We start from the raw sequence: 16,939 nt of genomic DNA on the forward strand, positions 1-16,939 counted from the left end.
TGTGTTTTTTGCAGCACTATTCAATCTAAGTGCCCCCAAGCAGATGTCTGGATCAAAAAGATGTGGTGTATATACACAGTGGAATACTACTCAGCAATTAAAAAAAGATAAACTCATGCCCCAGGCCGGGAAGGTTTAGACTGAAAGGAGAATTTTGGAGACTTTGCCCTGGTTTTGTAGTCTTTTCATGTTCAGAGAGGAGACCCCCTACAGGCAGGTGGGCAGGCAGAGCAAAGGGGACTCAACTCTAAGAGGCAGAACAACTCTGTTCAGCAACATGAATGGAACTGGAAGGAATTATGTTCAGTGAAATGAGTCAGCAGAAGAAAGAAAAATATCCAGTGGTTTCACTTGTAGTAGGAAAATAGGGAAACTGGACAAAGAGCCAGACAAAACCAGCAGAGAAAACTAGCAGGTGAATTATAGTTCTCAGACATACAGCAGGAGAGAGAAGAGCGCAGGGATTATGGAGATGGTTCACAGGTGAGATGGTGATGGGAGATTTGTGGGGATTAGCCCTAAGGGGGGAAATCAAATATTGTACAAAAGTATTTGTACAATATTAAAAAAAAATACAAGAAAAATAGCAGGAAAAAAAACCATCAGACAGCTTTAAATGGTTGAGATGCTGACCCTCCCTGGTGGCGCAGCGGGTTAAAGCACTGCACTGAGAAGCTAAAGCCACATCTGCATGAGTTCGATTCCTGCCTGCCCCGGAGGTGACCACATGGCATGGCAGACCTCTCCTGGCCCGCCCGCTGCTCCCCTCAGCAGTGTACTTCATCGATCTTCCTGTTCTGCTCCCCACTCTGTCTCTGGTGAAGCCTCTCACTGCCCCTGCACCTCTGGCCTGTACCCCAGTTCTGTATGTACAAATAAAATAAATCTTTAAAAAAAAAAAAAGGTTGAGATGCTGTCCCAAAGCCGCAGTATCCCCAAGTAGCCACCCTGGGGCTGTGGTTCATCCTTTTGGGTTCAAATCCTCGCTCTACCACTTAGCAGCAACTTGACTGTGGACTCTTCACCTACCCTCAGCACCTCAATATCCCCGTTACTCACACAGAAACAAATAGACTACCTCAGGTAGACGTCACCTGGATCATGGAGAACGTTCAGTATGGCTCAGGGTAGAATCTGGCAAACACGTGGGTGGAGATCATCGTTGCGTTGCTGCCGTTTAGAGGTGGAAGCAGCAGTGATGGGTTATTACCCCTTCCTCCTGTTAGCCACCTATTCTGCCCTGAAACCTGAATTCTATTCCCAAATTTACTAGAGCACTAGACACTCTCCAGAATCACCAAGCTTCCATGGGGTTAGAGAATCCTGTTTCAAATGAATACTTTGAAGTAAAACACCGTCAAGATCTCTTCCCCCCATTCAATTTTGCACTGATTCTGAAGACAGATTGTGTTCATCTCTGCTACATGCTCTGTATCCATCTTAGTCTTTTCTTTAGCATTTTAAAAGGATGGGATTACTAGGAAAAGGAGAAAGAAAAAGAGAGGCACCTGCATTGTCAGAGGGGGGCAGGAGAACCTTTGTACCTCTCTTAAACTTACCCAGAAATCTTAGGGCCTCAGAGAGCATAGATAGTTACAGTCTTCCTCTCTATTTAGAGAGGAATTTTGGGATTATTTAATCTTTCTTGCTAACAACATTTATCAGATTCATTATCTGTCTACTCGTGAAAATGCAGTAGACATCCTTATGTTCCCTGGTGCATACTCTTGCAAAGTCTTTGGGGAAGCAAATTTCTGTGTTTTGTGTTATGCAACGTACATAACCTAATACGGTAGCTGCTTTGAGACAGGCAAACACTCCACCTTTCAGGCCTTTGCGTGCCTGCTCGTATATGTAGCGAGGGGACAAGGCACCCAAGTGCTGGGTGGCTGTGCAGCTAGCAGCACAAACAATTAGCCTGAGCCCTCAGTGCAGGACTTGGGTTGCTATTTTTTTTAAATGATTTTATTTATTTATGCATATAGAAATGGGGCACAGGCCAGAGTTGCAGGGGTGGTGAGAGGATTCACCAGACAGAGTGGGGAGCAGAATAGGCAGATTGACAAAGTACACTGCTGAGGGGAGCAGTGGGTGGGTCAGGAGAGGTCTGCCACGCCATATGGGTCACCTCCAGGGCAGGGATCCAACTCGCACTGAAGCAGCCACGGCTTGGCTTAGCGTAGCAATGCAGCACTCCAACCCTTTTGAGCCACCAGGAAGAGCCCGGGTTACTATTTTTAAAGAGTGGAAGGCAGTATGTTTGTCAACATTTTATAGTGAGTCACCGCCAGGCAAGGAGCTTTAGATTTCAAAACAGAAGGCCGGCCCTATTACCTCATCTCTGTCTATTTGTCTCTGACTTTAAATGTCAGTAGGAATCAAGTTGATTTCATGAAGCAAATCGTCAATATTGACCATCCTGTACCCATCATGTTTTCTTATTACTGTCCACATCCCCTGCACATCCCCTGAGGGGAGTGGACATTGCATGTTCCAGAAATAATGTATTTCCAATGCTTCATCCTGCAAACTCCTTGAGCATACACAATAATTTTACTAACAACTTGGGCAAACACTGCCAACAACCACTGGTGCTTATGTCTTCCACACTCTGTTTTGAATATCATCCCATGAAAATTCTCATCTAAGAATAATTAGCAAAAAATATTGGCACTAAAGTGGTATATGCAGATACCCCCTACTTTGTGCACATGGAGTGTTTATGAATGTGTAGAGGGGACAGCTGGAAGGGGATAATGAAAGAAGTGACATAGATTGTTCCAGGTGACAGCAAGTTCCAGGTGCTTTTAATTGTATGTTTTTCTGCATCCTCCAAATGCTCTAAAATACAGCTTCTTAAAATTATCAAGATGAATCTTGGTATTTAAGAAAAAGACTGTTAATTTATTTTAGAAGTTGGCGATGGGACATCCATGAAACTGATGTGCTTTAAAATAAATTCACTTGTGATTGCATTAGCTACAACGAGCCTTCAGTTCTGAGCCACCCTCTGAGGTCAAGAAGACTCAACTCAAGTCCTGGAATGATTGTGAACAATTCAGTTAAGTTATTTAAAACATGAGAGTTCTTGCCCTTCCACTTTCTCCTAGTCTCTGCTTACTTGATTGTATTTCCTGTCTTGGAGATACTTATGATCACTTGGAGATGTTTACAAAGGTTATGACTGCTTTTAACTGACATATAATTAAATTTCTCAGCATACAGGTTTTAGTTTAGAATATATGTAAAGAAATAAATAGGAGGCTTATTCCAAGACTGCTTTGGGCACTTCTATGGTCTGTCTCTACAAGGCAACAGCTGTCCACCTCAGGCCCACAGCAATAACATGAGACATGATAGGACCAATGAGAAACTGACACCACTCGATGTCTGAACAGTGACTGCAGATGCAACCACACAGGACAACTTTTGAATGTTTGCAAACATACTTGTGTAAACAAGTTAACTTCATATTTGTTTCTGAGCTAGAGCCAGGATTATGACTGACCCATGTCATGGCAGGGAAATGGCTTCATTGAGACATCAGTGAGTTTTTGGCAGAGCCAGGATTACAAATAAGCCCCCATTCATCAAAACCCTGCAATGCTGAATGTGTCTTCTGAGGTCTTCCCCAGGGCTTCCTGGGCTCTAAGGAATAGCCTTGATAATAATATCCAAGACATATATAATGTTTGATCTGTGTGTGTACATGAACTCAATCCAAACCACAAATTGAGAGATAAATACTGTTATTACCATCATTTTACAGTGGCAAGTGCTTTCAGGTAACTTGCCACAGGTCACAGAACTCATAGGTGGAGTTCTCCAGGCTCTGAACTTCCTGGAACCGCAGGTCAGACTTGACCCCTTGACAATGCAGTCAGGGCTGTCTGCTTCCCCCGTTTATGTCTAGGGTAACCCAGGTGGCAGTTCTGATGGGTCTTGAATTCCTGCCTGTAAATATACAATTTGAAGCATTTGTTGTATATTATTTAAGCATTAAGAATCCTGTTGTTTCCTTGTGGAAAGTACAAGGAGAGTAGAGAACAACAATAAAGCTGAAATGTTTTTGCACAATAACCATACACATTTGTACAGTTACTGGAATTCATATCAGCCCATCGTCCCTACAAAAGTGTTTTCATCTGTCTTCTGCCTGGCTGTCAAGGAGTTGAGATTGCAAACAACAAAAGTGACTTTTACTAACTTAAAGCAATTTATTTAAGGAGTTTATTCTAAGGATACAGTGGTTTACAGAATGAGAAGAAAAGAGGAAGTCTCAGATTGACCACCCTGAAATTTGGTGTTCCTCCTCTCCCTCCTTCCCCCCAAAATCAACCACTTGTTTAGCACAAGATTGTGCAGATCAGCAATCCAGGCAAGCTCGCATAGTTCCCAGTCTGTGCTGGGCTGAGCTGATCTCCTGAGGCTTTTGCTACTGATCACAGTTGCCTGGGTGGCTGGGATGCCTTGCTCCCTCCGCCACATGGCTGCTTAGGACCCTGCAGGTTCATGCCTGTGGTCTCAGGGTTTCAAGTACAGCGGAGGCGGTGAGCCCCAGTGCACCTGCCCTTTTTAAGTTTCAGCTTGCAGTATTCTTGATTAAAGCCAAGTGCAGGCCTCGCTCAGCCAGTATGGTATGGAAACGCCAAAGATGGAGAAAAGGAGAGTCTGGGGCCATTTTTGTGATCTCCCACATGTGGTCAGGAAGCAGCTTGAGGGCTCTATTCAGCAAGAACTAGTATGCAGGCTGTTCAGGGTGCCTCCTTGTCAGTAACTCAGCTCCCATATTCTCCTGCCCTCTAGTGATTCCATTCAGATATCCAAAGAGAATGACTCCAGGCTCTGGGACCAAAGTGTATCATCTGGTGATAGTGTTTCATGCTATTTGTCTGCTGGTTTCCTACCTCATGAGGACCACTGAAAAATTTGAGAGGGTCAGGAGTAGAAATGGATCTCTTCCTGTTAGAATAAATGTCTTGTTATGCTTTCTTCTATTTTTCTTTTTCTTTTTTTTTTTTTTTAAGATTTATTTATTTGTACATACAGAACTGGGGTACAGGCCAGAAGCTCAGGGGCGGCGAGAGGCCTCACCAGAGACAGAGTGGGGAACAGAACAGGCAGATCGACGAAGTACACTGCTGAGGGGAGCAGCGGGCGGGTCAGGGGAGGTCTGCCACGCCATGTGGTCACCTCCAGGGCAGGCGGGAATCGAACTCATGCGGAAGCGGTTTTAGATTCTCAGTGCTGTGCTTTAACCCGCTGCGCCACCAGGGAGGGCCCGCTTTCTTCTATTTTTCTAAGGTACTACTTGAGCTTTCTATGTTTACAGTTTCTAAATTGCATCTACCATCACATGTCAGAATGTCTCCTGGATCTTGGTAGCTAAGAGGGAGCTGGACAAAGACTGAAATGAAATCTAATTATTGACACCAAATTCAATTGAAAAGAAACAACCTACACATGTAAGCCATTTGGGCTTTTTGTTATCCTTGTCAGTGCTGAGAATGAACTCTGGCTAATAGAAGTGACTGGAAATAATTTGTCGGCATCATTTTGGCTTGCAGGACTTGCCCAGAACCTTACTATGGATGATCTTGGGGTGGCTGAGCATGCCATTCCTCCAGCTGATTTTCTGAACTTCCCCTTGAAGCTGTACTATAGCACAGCAATGTTAACAACAGGAAGAGAGTCAGGCTTGATGAAGACTCATGTAGATGCTCCCTCTCCTCAACCTCAGTATACTTGTGCAAAAGCATAGGCGGTCATATGCAAGGACCCCAGCTCCGTGACCTTGCCCTTGTCCCAGGTCTGCATTTACAGTCAGCTTTGGAGAAGTAGCAGTATCCATCACTAAGATTCAAAATGAACAGACTTTGACTCTGACCTTGCTATGACTACTACATAGATGTTCCAGGACTCTAATAGAATAGAAAGCATGCTGTGTGGGCTTAAAGTGGGACACCTCCAATCAGGTGAAATACCTGAGTTCCACTAAGTGGTCGTGGTAGGTGGTACATGGACATCAGATTTGGAACTATCATTTATAAAGAAAATGTTGAGTTCTAGCCATACAGGGGCGTGTAGTTATTGGAAGGATACTAGTACTATTTAAAGTAGACCCATATATTGAAGGGACCAAAGAGGGAGATGACAACCTTTGCTGAGACAGAAACCTCCAGGTAAATTTCATGTGGTCACATTGACGTCCTCTCTGAGAAACGGCTCTGCTCTCTGTTACTCAATAACGTAACTGGGAGGATAATCACCATGCGCCTGACCTTGGGTGTGTCTTAATCCTTCATAAGCTGGCTTCTTTTTCCTGTCTCTAACTGTTGTGGGTAAGAGGTGTTAACAGTAGTAGGGGTGTCTTTACCTTCCTTGGGTATTCCAGCACCAGGGCATCATCTTACAAACCTCAAAACCTGAGTTAACCAGCTTACCCAAGAATGATGAGGCTCTTTGGAATTGAGACATCTGACCAAATTTAACAGTAGGTTACAGTCCCTTCTAGCCCTGCTTTTAGGGTGCAATGATTCACCTAGACCTTCACTAAAGTTCAGGAACTTGGCTTTCCCTGATTGCTTTAGGAGTCCAGGGGTTCCTCAAAGCTCACAAGAATCCTGGTCATTGCTGATTATATCTGCAAGTGGTATCCAGGTAAATAGTGACTGACATGTGGAGGCACCTGAGTGGGATATATCCTCGGTGGTAGTGGGACAGACAGCCCTGATTGGGATAAGGAATGGGCACTGCAAGTCTGCACTACCTCTGGGAACCTGCCAAGTGCCTTCTGGGTCATCCTTTACCTGGCCTCCAGCCTTGGCACTTCCAGAGCATAAAAACATGCTCAAATCTGAGTAAGGATAGACACCTCCTTTTTCCCTTGTCCAGCCATGCATTTTGATTACAGTAACTTCTGGGCTCCCTCTCTTTTAAGCACTTGAACTAAAGAAAAGAACATTTGTACTCTTTGACCCACCATGGAAAGTCTAATAGTTCACCAAGCAGAACTTCATAGCCCAGCCAGAAAGTTTCAGATCCTAGAAACTCCTCTTTGTTCACTCCTCTTTGGTAAGCTATGAAATAGTTAAGGATGGACAGAAAATATGGTGATTTTTGCTGTGGCAGAAAAAGATAAGTAAAACACAGAAGTCCTCGTCACAAGTTAACTTTCTTTGAGATACCTTGATACATTAAAATACTAACAGGTAACCTTCTAAAATGAATGCTGATTTTTCCATTAACCATACATTTTGAAATTTAGTCCTTCTTCCTACCGAAGACCTCAGATGGTGAACTGGAGTAACCCTATCAGACAATAAGAAGAATGTGACAGGGGGTCTCTGTCCAAACAGTTGGAAGTTGGAAACTTCATCTAAGAACAAAAAAAGCTGACATCAGAAGTAAATGCATTTTGCCAGGGAAACAGCAAGACAGCTGAGTGGGAGTTTAGTTGTTAGAGGAAAAGTCCAAAAGCAGGAATCCAAATGTTCGATACTGGGGAAGTGGGCAGTGGTAGGCCAGGAGTCAAAGTTTAAAACCGAAGAGAAAATTCTGGTTAGAATGCATAAGAAATTGGGGGTTTTCCTGGGTCATTCATCAAACTTAAAGTCCTATGTCTTCAGCTTATTTATCTGAGAGAGACACAGAGACAGAGAGAATCAGAGAGAGAGAGAGAGAGAGAGAGAGATGAAATGTGTTGGTTCAGTCCATCTTGATGAGTAAGCATGGAGCTGACAGGACCAATCATTAGAAGTTGCTCAGCACTGCTTCCTAGGACCTTTAGCAAATAAAAACCAGCATGCAATGATGAATTTTCTTGATAAGAACTTTACCAAGCAGTGGCTAAGTTTTTACTTTGGTGATATCTCTCACCAGGTAACTTTACCATCAGCAAAACATCTGCCCCAGATAATGCTAAGAATGGATGGCTAGGCCTCTGGCTCTCCTTTTTATCATAGTGTATTGTGATAACTTAGCAGGTCCCAGTTATTTCACCCTAGTAAGAAGCTCTCTTGATAAGGCCCAGATGACTAACTCCTTTCTCTCACTCATCAGGGAAGGAAAACTGAATTCATGCCCCAAGTCTTCCTTGTATAAAGTGATGTTAATCTTTATTTAGTTCACTTCTTTCCCCCAGTGAACAATGCTCCTAAAAGTTGTGTGTCAAGATAATTCTTCCTAATTTTAAAGGTAAAAGAAAAATTAACTAGACTTTAGTTTAATGAACAAGCAATAGGGAAATACCACTGTTAGAGAAAACGAAAAGCAGAACCTGACTACTAACTCACAGAGCTTCAGTCTCCTCTGCCAAATGAAGTAAGTCTTATTATTTCTAAAATCTCTTCACATCCCCCAATTCTGTGTTGCTTTTTTCAATTGACGGATCACACCACAAATATTCAAATACCTCTTGTGTGTCTGAGAGTGGCTATATGCAGTGTTAAGGATATTATATAACATATATAATAGTGACTGATAGATATTTCATGTTGAGAAAACTGCAGTAATCCAAGTACATTTGTTCTTGCCACTGCTAATAAATTCCAATAAACAACTCTCACTGACTTTTGCATATGGCATGGCAGTAACAAATTAGGTTAACAAATGGGGAAAAGATGAGAGTAATCTGCTATTTCTCAAGTCATAGAAACTGTTATTTCCCCCACTGTTCTTGTTCTTGTGTTGCTGATTTGTTTTTGTTGATTTTGATTGTAACTCACTTCACTTAATTTTATCTTTTGAGAACTTAAAAATTGACTGTGGTCTAACACTGAGAGAATACACCATCTCTTTTTAGCTTGCAGTGGGAAAGACAGTAGTAGGAAGTGCTTAGGTTCTGGAAATTCTCCCTGTGGTACAGAACAAGCACCGAATCTTTGGAGTTGGCTTTTCTTTGGCTGCCGCCCAAGTCATAATAAGAACAATTAGGAGTAAGTGGAGAGATTCTAATTAAAATAATGCTGGATTTTGGTTTGGGTTTTGTTTTAATAAGTCAATAAAGTGGAATTGAAGATGGTTGTTAACTTTGTTCCAAAGATAATTCATTTATGCCTGCTTTTTACTGGAAAGATTTACAAGCTTTTCCCCGCCTTGTTTCCAGTACTGCTGAGTGCCATTACTGCTGAGTGACTTGGGAAAGATCTAGCAGCTGTCTTATCAGTGTAGAACACAGCAAAGCAGTTGTTTTCTTCCTTAATTAGTGGGAATAGTAAACATATGTTTGCACCTTAAAATTTTTAAAATCACTTCTAAGACATCTGTTTTTACATGAAACTTTATGAAATATTATTCTCCAAAGCTTTTTTAATACATATCTACCTTACAACATGAAAGCACATCATTCTGGTAGTAGCAGTAACAGCAGTTACCATCACTGCATTTTTATTATTTGCCAAGCACAGTGACACTAACATCTCTATTGCATTTTCCCAGCAACCCTATCATGAAGGGTTTAATACTTTCCTTATTTCATAGATGGGAGAACAGAGACACAGAGAAATTAAACTACTTTCCTGATGTCATCTAGCTAATAATCTGTAGACACAGGTCGTCTGACTCAGATTGCAGGCTGTGGTTATTATTCACTCAACACACACATCATGTTCAGCACTCATGTGGGCAAACATACATTAAGACTTAAAAAATTGGTATAGCCACTCTCCTATTATTATGCAGGTTGTTTCCAATTTTTTTTCTTTCTATTTTCTTAATATTTATGCACACAAGAACTGGGGTACAGGCCAGATGTGTAGGGGGGTGAGAGGTCACCAGAGACAGAGTGGGAGCAGAACAGACAGATCCTGGTCAAAATGTACTGCTGAGGGGAGCAGTGGGCATGTCAGAAGAGGCCTGCCTGCGCCATGTGGGTTACCTGGCCGGAGATTGAACTCATGTTGCAATGGCTGCAGATAGCTTTACAGTGCTGTGCTTTAACCTGTTGTACCACCAGGGAGGACCCTGTTTCCAGTTTTTCAATGTTATAAGTTTGCTGTTATAAACAGGCTACTATATACATCACTGCCTGCTTGTCTGTTTTTCCCTTAGGATAAATTCCCCTGTAAGTGAGATTTGGAATCACTTTTTTGAAGACTATACTAATTTTTAAATTATGCTCCATAAAGATTTTTCTTTAAGATTTATTTATTTATACATACAGGACTGAAGTACAGGCCAAAGGGGTAGGGGCAGTAAAAGGATTCGCCAGAGACAGAGTGGAGAGCAGAACAGGCAGATTGACCAAGTGCACTTTTGAGGGGAGCAGCAGGCGGGCCAGGAGAGGTCTGCTGTGCCATGTGGGTCAGCTCCCTGGCTGGGGATCAAACTTGTGCTATGGTAGCTGCAGCTAACTTCGTAATGCTGTGCTTTAAACTGTTGCACCACCAGGAAGGGCTCCATAAAGATTTTTTAATCTTTTCATCAGAGTGTAAGTTTCCTCCCATCACAAGTAATGGTTATTCTTTCTAAATTATTGCCTCTCTGACACTGGGAAAGTTGTATATATTATTTTATAATGTTAAACTTTTTGCCAAATAGTCACTAGACATTAGTATTTCTTAATTAATCTCTCTTATCCTATTTTTTGTATATGAAGGTGTATCCCTTTTATTAAGGATACAATGTCATTATTTGTTAAGGGTATTAAGCTTTCGCAACTATTTTTTCCAGACATTTCACATACAAAGAAGTTGTTTTTATATATGTGAAACTGTCATGCATATAGCTAATGCTCATTAAAACCACTTGAAGATGTCTTTGAGTAAATGATAATGAAGTAAAGTTAAAAGGTCACCCATAGGAATGTCCAGGTTAATGAGTGATAATCTTTTAAAAATAATATTGGGGTGTCCTTGGGTTCACATCAAGAAATGCTTCATTTGCATGTAAACTCTGGAGCACTTCTGCTTGTCATCTGTAAAAGTATCTAGTAAGATATTATTTCTTTATAAATGTAGAAAACAGATAATAACCATATTCCAAAATTTAAAATATACACTACAATTCCCAGAGCATGGATTTTAAAAAACAGATTGTAATCATGGAAGATGATCTTGCTGCAGGAGAGAGAATTCTGTAACTAAGTCTTTTTAATACTGTTTAATAGCTGCCACAGAGATTGTAGAATTTCTAAAAATTCACTTTATTGAAAATTGTTCCTCCATACTTCAAGACACTTCATTCAAATTATAAGCCTCATACTTCAAAACTGTCTAGAACTTGGCATGATTTTAAATAACTTGATTTTAAAAGGATTTTATTGTAAGAAAACTGTGTTTAGTAGAGACAAAGGCCTATTTTCCCCCTTTTGGGGGGAGAAGAATATGAAAAATGCTATTTTGAGGCACGATTTCTAGTAGAAGGGAATCCTTTGGCTGGGAAGTATAAATAGATTTGGCAGAAAGCTGCCCTCCAAAGGAAGAGGACTTCTGCTTGTTTGAAACTGGGGAGTGGTAATAAGCCCCAAGGCAATAAGGCGTCCCTTGCTACAGGGGTGGGTCTGTGTAGGATTGCAAGGGTGAAATACTTACCTAACAAAAGCCCCATAGAGGCCCTTTAATAGAGATTGATGAGACTCAGGTACACGCCTCTCCCAGCTCTCTAGGCAGGATCAGTTGCTAGTCCCTGGTTATATATTCCTGGGGGCCATCAGTACCCTGTGACCTTCTGTATTGTAGTTGCAGCAGTAATAGTAGTAGCGGTAGCAAATTTAGCATAAATCTTAAAACCAAGATTGCTTTTGACCCTTTTCCCTTCACTTTCTAGAAAATAAATCTCTTACTCATATATAGAAGTAGCTTAATGAGTAATTCGAAGGTGAGTCACATCTTTATCTTTAAAAATGCTCTGGTATCCTTTAGTGGTTCTGTACATACAGAAATTCATTTTTGTTCACTTTGCTCCTGGGGAGCATGTGGCTATGGAAGCATGTCCTGAGAGCCTGTATGTTCCAGCTATTATCTCCAGCAGGGGACATTGCTGTTTGAATACATATTCTTGGAAAAGTAGATAACAAGCCTACCATCCCACCTACGTGCTGTTACCTTAGTAATTACGGGTGGCATTGTTGATTTACCATCACTGGGCATTTGTGCAGGCTTGGTAACATTGTCAGAAAACAGCCACTCAACTCAATTATTTAAGTACCTTTTTTCCTCTGATTCCAAATTACTGGCAGTAGAAACAGTGGGTGGAATGATGGTAGACACCCCCAAATACAGTCTTCCAGAAACAGAGAGAGGAGAACAGTTCCAAGCAAAGTTTCTTTTCCTAACCCGTCAATCAACAAACCTTCACTGAGTGTTTTCTACATGCCAAACACAGATTTGCCATTTCTTAATCAGAATGCACTCCTTATTAGAGACTTTATTCCTTCACCCTCTTTCCCCCACCATTCACTTCCCACAGACCCAGCAGACACACAAGGTCCTAATGATACCAAAAAGTTTTGTATCCTTTCCGCATCAAGGCTGAAGTCTCCTTCCTTAAAGGCACTACAGGGTTGAAATTTATTTGTGATAACCTTTTTATTCTTCATTAAATAAAGAAACCCCAACATGGAAAATTATTTTAGAGGAAATTATATAATGAGCATTTTCTCATGTTGCTAAATACTTATAAACATTTTAATAACTGTGTCTCAGTTTCTTAATGTTCATCCAAAACTTGGTTTACAATTTTGATCCAAAACTTGGTTCACAATTTTGATTTATTTCTTGTGGGTAGAATTATTAAGTTGTTTATGAACATTTATAAGACTCTTAGTATTAATTGCCAAACCACTTTCCAAAGAGTTTATGGCAATTTACGGACTCAGTGTTTATTTATTGTTTATAAATTCTTTACCCTCATTTGATAATAAAAACTATAAGAATCTTCATTGATTTTTTTAGTTTAATCCTTACTTTCCTTATTATGGTAGACAGTGAACATTTTCTACAAGTTTACTAGATTTTTTTTTAAAGATTTAGAGGTACAGGTGAGAGAGGTTCAAGGGTGGTGAGAGGATTCACCAGAGACAGAGTGGGGAGCAGAAAAGGCAGATTAATTAAGTACACTGAGGAGGGGAGCAGCCGGTGGGTCAGGAGAGGTCTGCCGTGCCATGTGGGTCACCTCCAGGGGCCAGGATCAAACTGGCACTAAAGTGGCTGCTCACAGTGCTGTACTTTAACCCATTGTGCCACCAGGGAGGGCCTGTTTACTAGATATTTTTTTTTTAAAGATTTATTTATTTATTCACATAGAACGGGGTACAGGCCAGAGATGCAGAGGGTGAGAGGATTCACCAGAGACAGAGTGGGGACTAGAACAGGCAGATCTAAGAAGTACACTGCTGAGGGGAGCAGCGGGCGGGTCAGGAGAGGTCTGCCTCGCCATGTGGATCTCCTCCGGGGCAGGCGGGGATCGAACTCATGTGGAAGTGGCTTAAGCTTCTTAGTGCAGTGCTTTAACCCGCTGCGCCACCAGGGAGGGCCCCTGTTTACTAGATATTTTTAATTATCTTTTCTGAGTTGTCTATATCTGTCCTTTGCCAGTATTCCTACTAGGGTTTTTATATTTCTTTGACTTGTGTGAACTTACTTCATATTAAGGATGTTAACATTTTAAAGTCTTTAATATTTATTGAACAACTTTAGGCTAAAATCCCTTAACAATGTGATTTGCAGTCATATTATCAGTTTTATACTCTTATATCTAGGAGGTGATTTTCAATGCGTAAGTCCTAAGAATATATACTTTAGAGCAGAGTAAAATATTTATTCTAGAAACTTCTATGGAAATAAAGGGAGAATGTGTAAGTTAAGTAAGTTGCAGGGGACGTTGGTCTTAACAGTGCTTCGATATGGAGAGACCCATTTGTACTCCTACAATATTTAATATATGGCCACTCTGGTAAGTTCTGTGCTGATAAAAAATGCTTGCTAAGTAATGAGCTGCTTTGGAATGTACTGGATTCTAGATAAAATTTTAGTTATCCCTTATTCCCTTACCTCAGTTTTCCATATGTCTAGAGGCCCTGAAGAGCTGCCCCTCATGGGTTCCTTTTTTTTTTTTTTAGACAATTCTTCTTCGCTTCAGGAAGATGAAGAAGTAGAGATGGAGGCCATCCACTGGCAAGCCAGCAGTCCAGCCTTGAATGGACACCCTGCCACTCCAGTCACCTCTGCTCGTTTCCCCAGCTGGGTCACTTTTGATGACAATGAAATCTGCCCTTTGCCACCAGTCACCTCTCCTCTGAAGCCAAGAACGCCACCTGTTGTATCTGCAATCCCAGATGTACCTTATAACTCAACTGGGTCATTTAAGAAGAGGGAACGTCCCAGAAGCACTTTGATGAACTTCTCCAAAGTTCAGAAGCTGGATATTTCCTCCTTAAACCACCCACCTTCCATAACTGAGCCTCCACCTTGGAGGGCAACCAATCCTTTCCTGAATGAGACTCTACAGGATGTACAACCCTCACCTATCAACCCTTTCAGTGCATTCTTTGAGGAGCAGGAGAGACGTTCCCAAAACAATTCCATTTCCAGCACCATGGGCAAGAGCCAAAGAGATTCCCTCATTGTTGTCTACCAGGATGCCATCAGCTTTGACGACTCAAGCAAAAGCCAGTCACACTCTGATGCTGTTGAGAAGCTCAAACAGCTCCACATTGATGATCCTGACTGTTTAGGTGATGCAGCACTACCTGATGATGACCCAATCACCTGGATTGAGCTAGATGACCACCCACCTGGCTCAGCATCATCCCCACCCAGGGATGGGTGGCCAATGATGCTGAGGATACCTGAGAAGAAAAATATCATGTCCTCCAGGCACTGGGGACCCATCTATATCAAACTGACAGACAGTGGTTACCTGCAGCTGTATTATGAGCAGGGCCTAGAGAAACCTTTTCGTGAGTTCAAGCTGGAGATCTGTCATGAGATTTCCGAGCCCAGGCTCCAAAACTATGATGAGAATGGCAGGATCCACAGCTTACGGATAGACCGTGTCACCTATAAAGAGAAGAAGAAGTACCAGCCCAAACCTGCAGTGGCCCACACGGCAGAGAGGGAACAGGTGATTAAGCTGGGCACCACCAACTATGATGATTTCCTGAGCTTCATCCGTGCAGTTCAGAACCGCCTCATGAATCTGCCAGTGTTGTCGATGGACTTGACCACAGTTGGTTTGAACTATCTTGAAGAGGAGCTTACAGTGGATGTCAGAGATGAATTTTCTGGCATTGTGAGCAAAGGAGACAATCAAATTCTCCAGCACCATGTCTTGACACGGATACACATTCTGAGTTTCCTCTCTGGGCTTGCAGAGTGCCGCCTGGGTCTCAATGACATCCTGATCAAGGGGAACGAGATCGTTTCCCGGCAAGACATCATGCCCATCACCACCAGCAAGTGGATCAAGCTCCACGAGTGCCGTTTCCATGGCTGCGTGGATGAGGATGTATTCAACAGCTCACGGGTTATTCTGTTCAACCCTTTGGATGCGTGCCGGTTTGAGCTCATGCGCTTTAGGACAGTGTATGCGGAGAAGACCTTGCCTTTCACACTCAGGACGGCGGCAAGCATCAACGGGGCAGAGGTGGAGGTACAGAGCTGGCTGCGGATGTCCACTGGCTTCTCCTCTAACCGTGACCCTCTTACTCAGGTGCCCTGTGAGAACGTGATGGTTCGTTACCCTGTGCCCAGTGAGTGGGTGAAAAACTTCCGCAGGGAAAGTGTGCTGGGGGAAAAGTCTCTGAAAGCCAAAGTGAACCGTGGGGCGAGTTTTGGCTCAACTAGTATATCGGGCTCTGAGCCTGTCATGAGAGTAACTTTGGGAACTGCCAAGTATGAACATGCCTTCAACTCCATTGTGTGGAGGATAAACCGACTGCCTGACAAAAACTCAGGTAGGTAGAGGTCTCTCATCTGTGGGAACCACCACACAGTTGCAAAAGCAAGAAGTGGACCAAATCTGCACACCCCACTTCTCTGTGAAGTGCTGGTTTTTGTTGTGTGACAGAAATAGTGATGGAGGGGGCAGGAAGGGGAACCAGAAAAGTAAAACTATATAAGCAAAGTAAAGATCATGGGTGATCCAGTTCGCTCCATCTTTCCGCTCCCTTATAATCGTACCTCTTCTATAAAATTCAGCATTATTCTTCTCAGCTTAAATTTTTCTAGTCTTTTCTGACTTGTTAAGGTATATGTGGCATTGGGAGCTCTCCATTTCCAGATCCTAGAAGGTTCAGGAGAGATAGCTTCTAAACCATGCCCTGACTGTAAGTGAAAGAGTCCATTTATGGCCAAGCCTGTGTACAACACAGGTGAGGCCTGTCAACCATTATACATCAGGCCAGAGCTGGGATTTGGGAAGGGGAAGAAGAGTTTCAGGCTCTGATCATACCAGAGATCCAGCCAAGGCATGAAGATCCAAAAGGACTGAGATTCTACCAGACAAAAAAATCAAGGAAGGAATATTTGACTCAAACAAATAAAGAAGGCTTACCAGCCTTGGCTGGCCAGCTCTCAGCTCGCCAGGCTGCCTTTGTGCTTGAGTAAGCGTGGAAGGCCCTAGCTTCCCTCATTTTCAGTGAGACTTAGTGAAACGACAGGACTAGGGAGTCATAAAGCTGACTGGACTAGCCTTATTTCTTTGGGTGAGCCTGGGTCGCCTCAATGGCATGTAGCAAACCCATGATCACTAAACTACTTCTCTCATTTCTGATCATTTTGCCCACCTACTAATAAAAGTGGATACCCTAGCTGAGCAAAAAGATTAAGATTTGGGAAAAGTCTGTGTTGAAATGTCTTTCTCTTAGGCAGCTATTCTTTCCCTTTCTATGATGGAATCCTAACAGTGGAATCAGTCTTCATTTCCTGAGTGTGCAGAGGTGGCTGTGTTAGCACACCCAAGTGCAATATGATGTGATGGCAAGAGAAATATGATCTCT

The 16,939-nt window shown here is 42.3% G+C and overlaps 1 protein-coding gene across 1 annotated transcript in view; it reads left to right on the forward strand.

Moving 5' to 3' along the window:
* The window catches only part of STON2 (stonin 2), a 94,379-nt gene that overhangs the window by 69,634 nt on the left and 7,806 nt on the right, over positions 1 to 16,939 (forward strand). The window contains exon 5 of the mRNA XM_004681648.2: positions 14,060 to 15,895. Within this exon, the coding sequence (XP_004681705.2) occupies positions 14,060 to 15,895 (1,836 nt within the window). The remainder of the gene's footprint in view (positions 1 to 14,059; positions 15,896 to 16,939) is intronic.

The sequence above is a fragment of the Condylura cristata genome, unplaced genomic scaffold (assembly GCF_000260355.1).
Source record: "Condylura cristata isolate star-nosed mole 26May11 unplaced genomic scaffold, ConCri1.0 scaffold00013, whole genome shotgun sequence".
NCBI classification, from domain to species: Eukaryota; Metazoa; Chordata; class Mammalia; order Eulipotyphla; family Talpidae; genus Condylura; species Condylura cristata.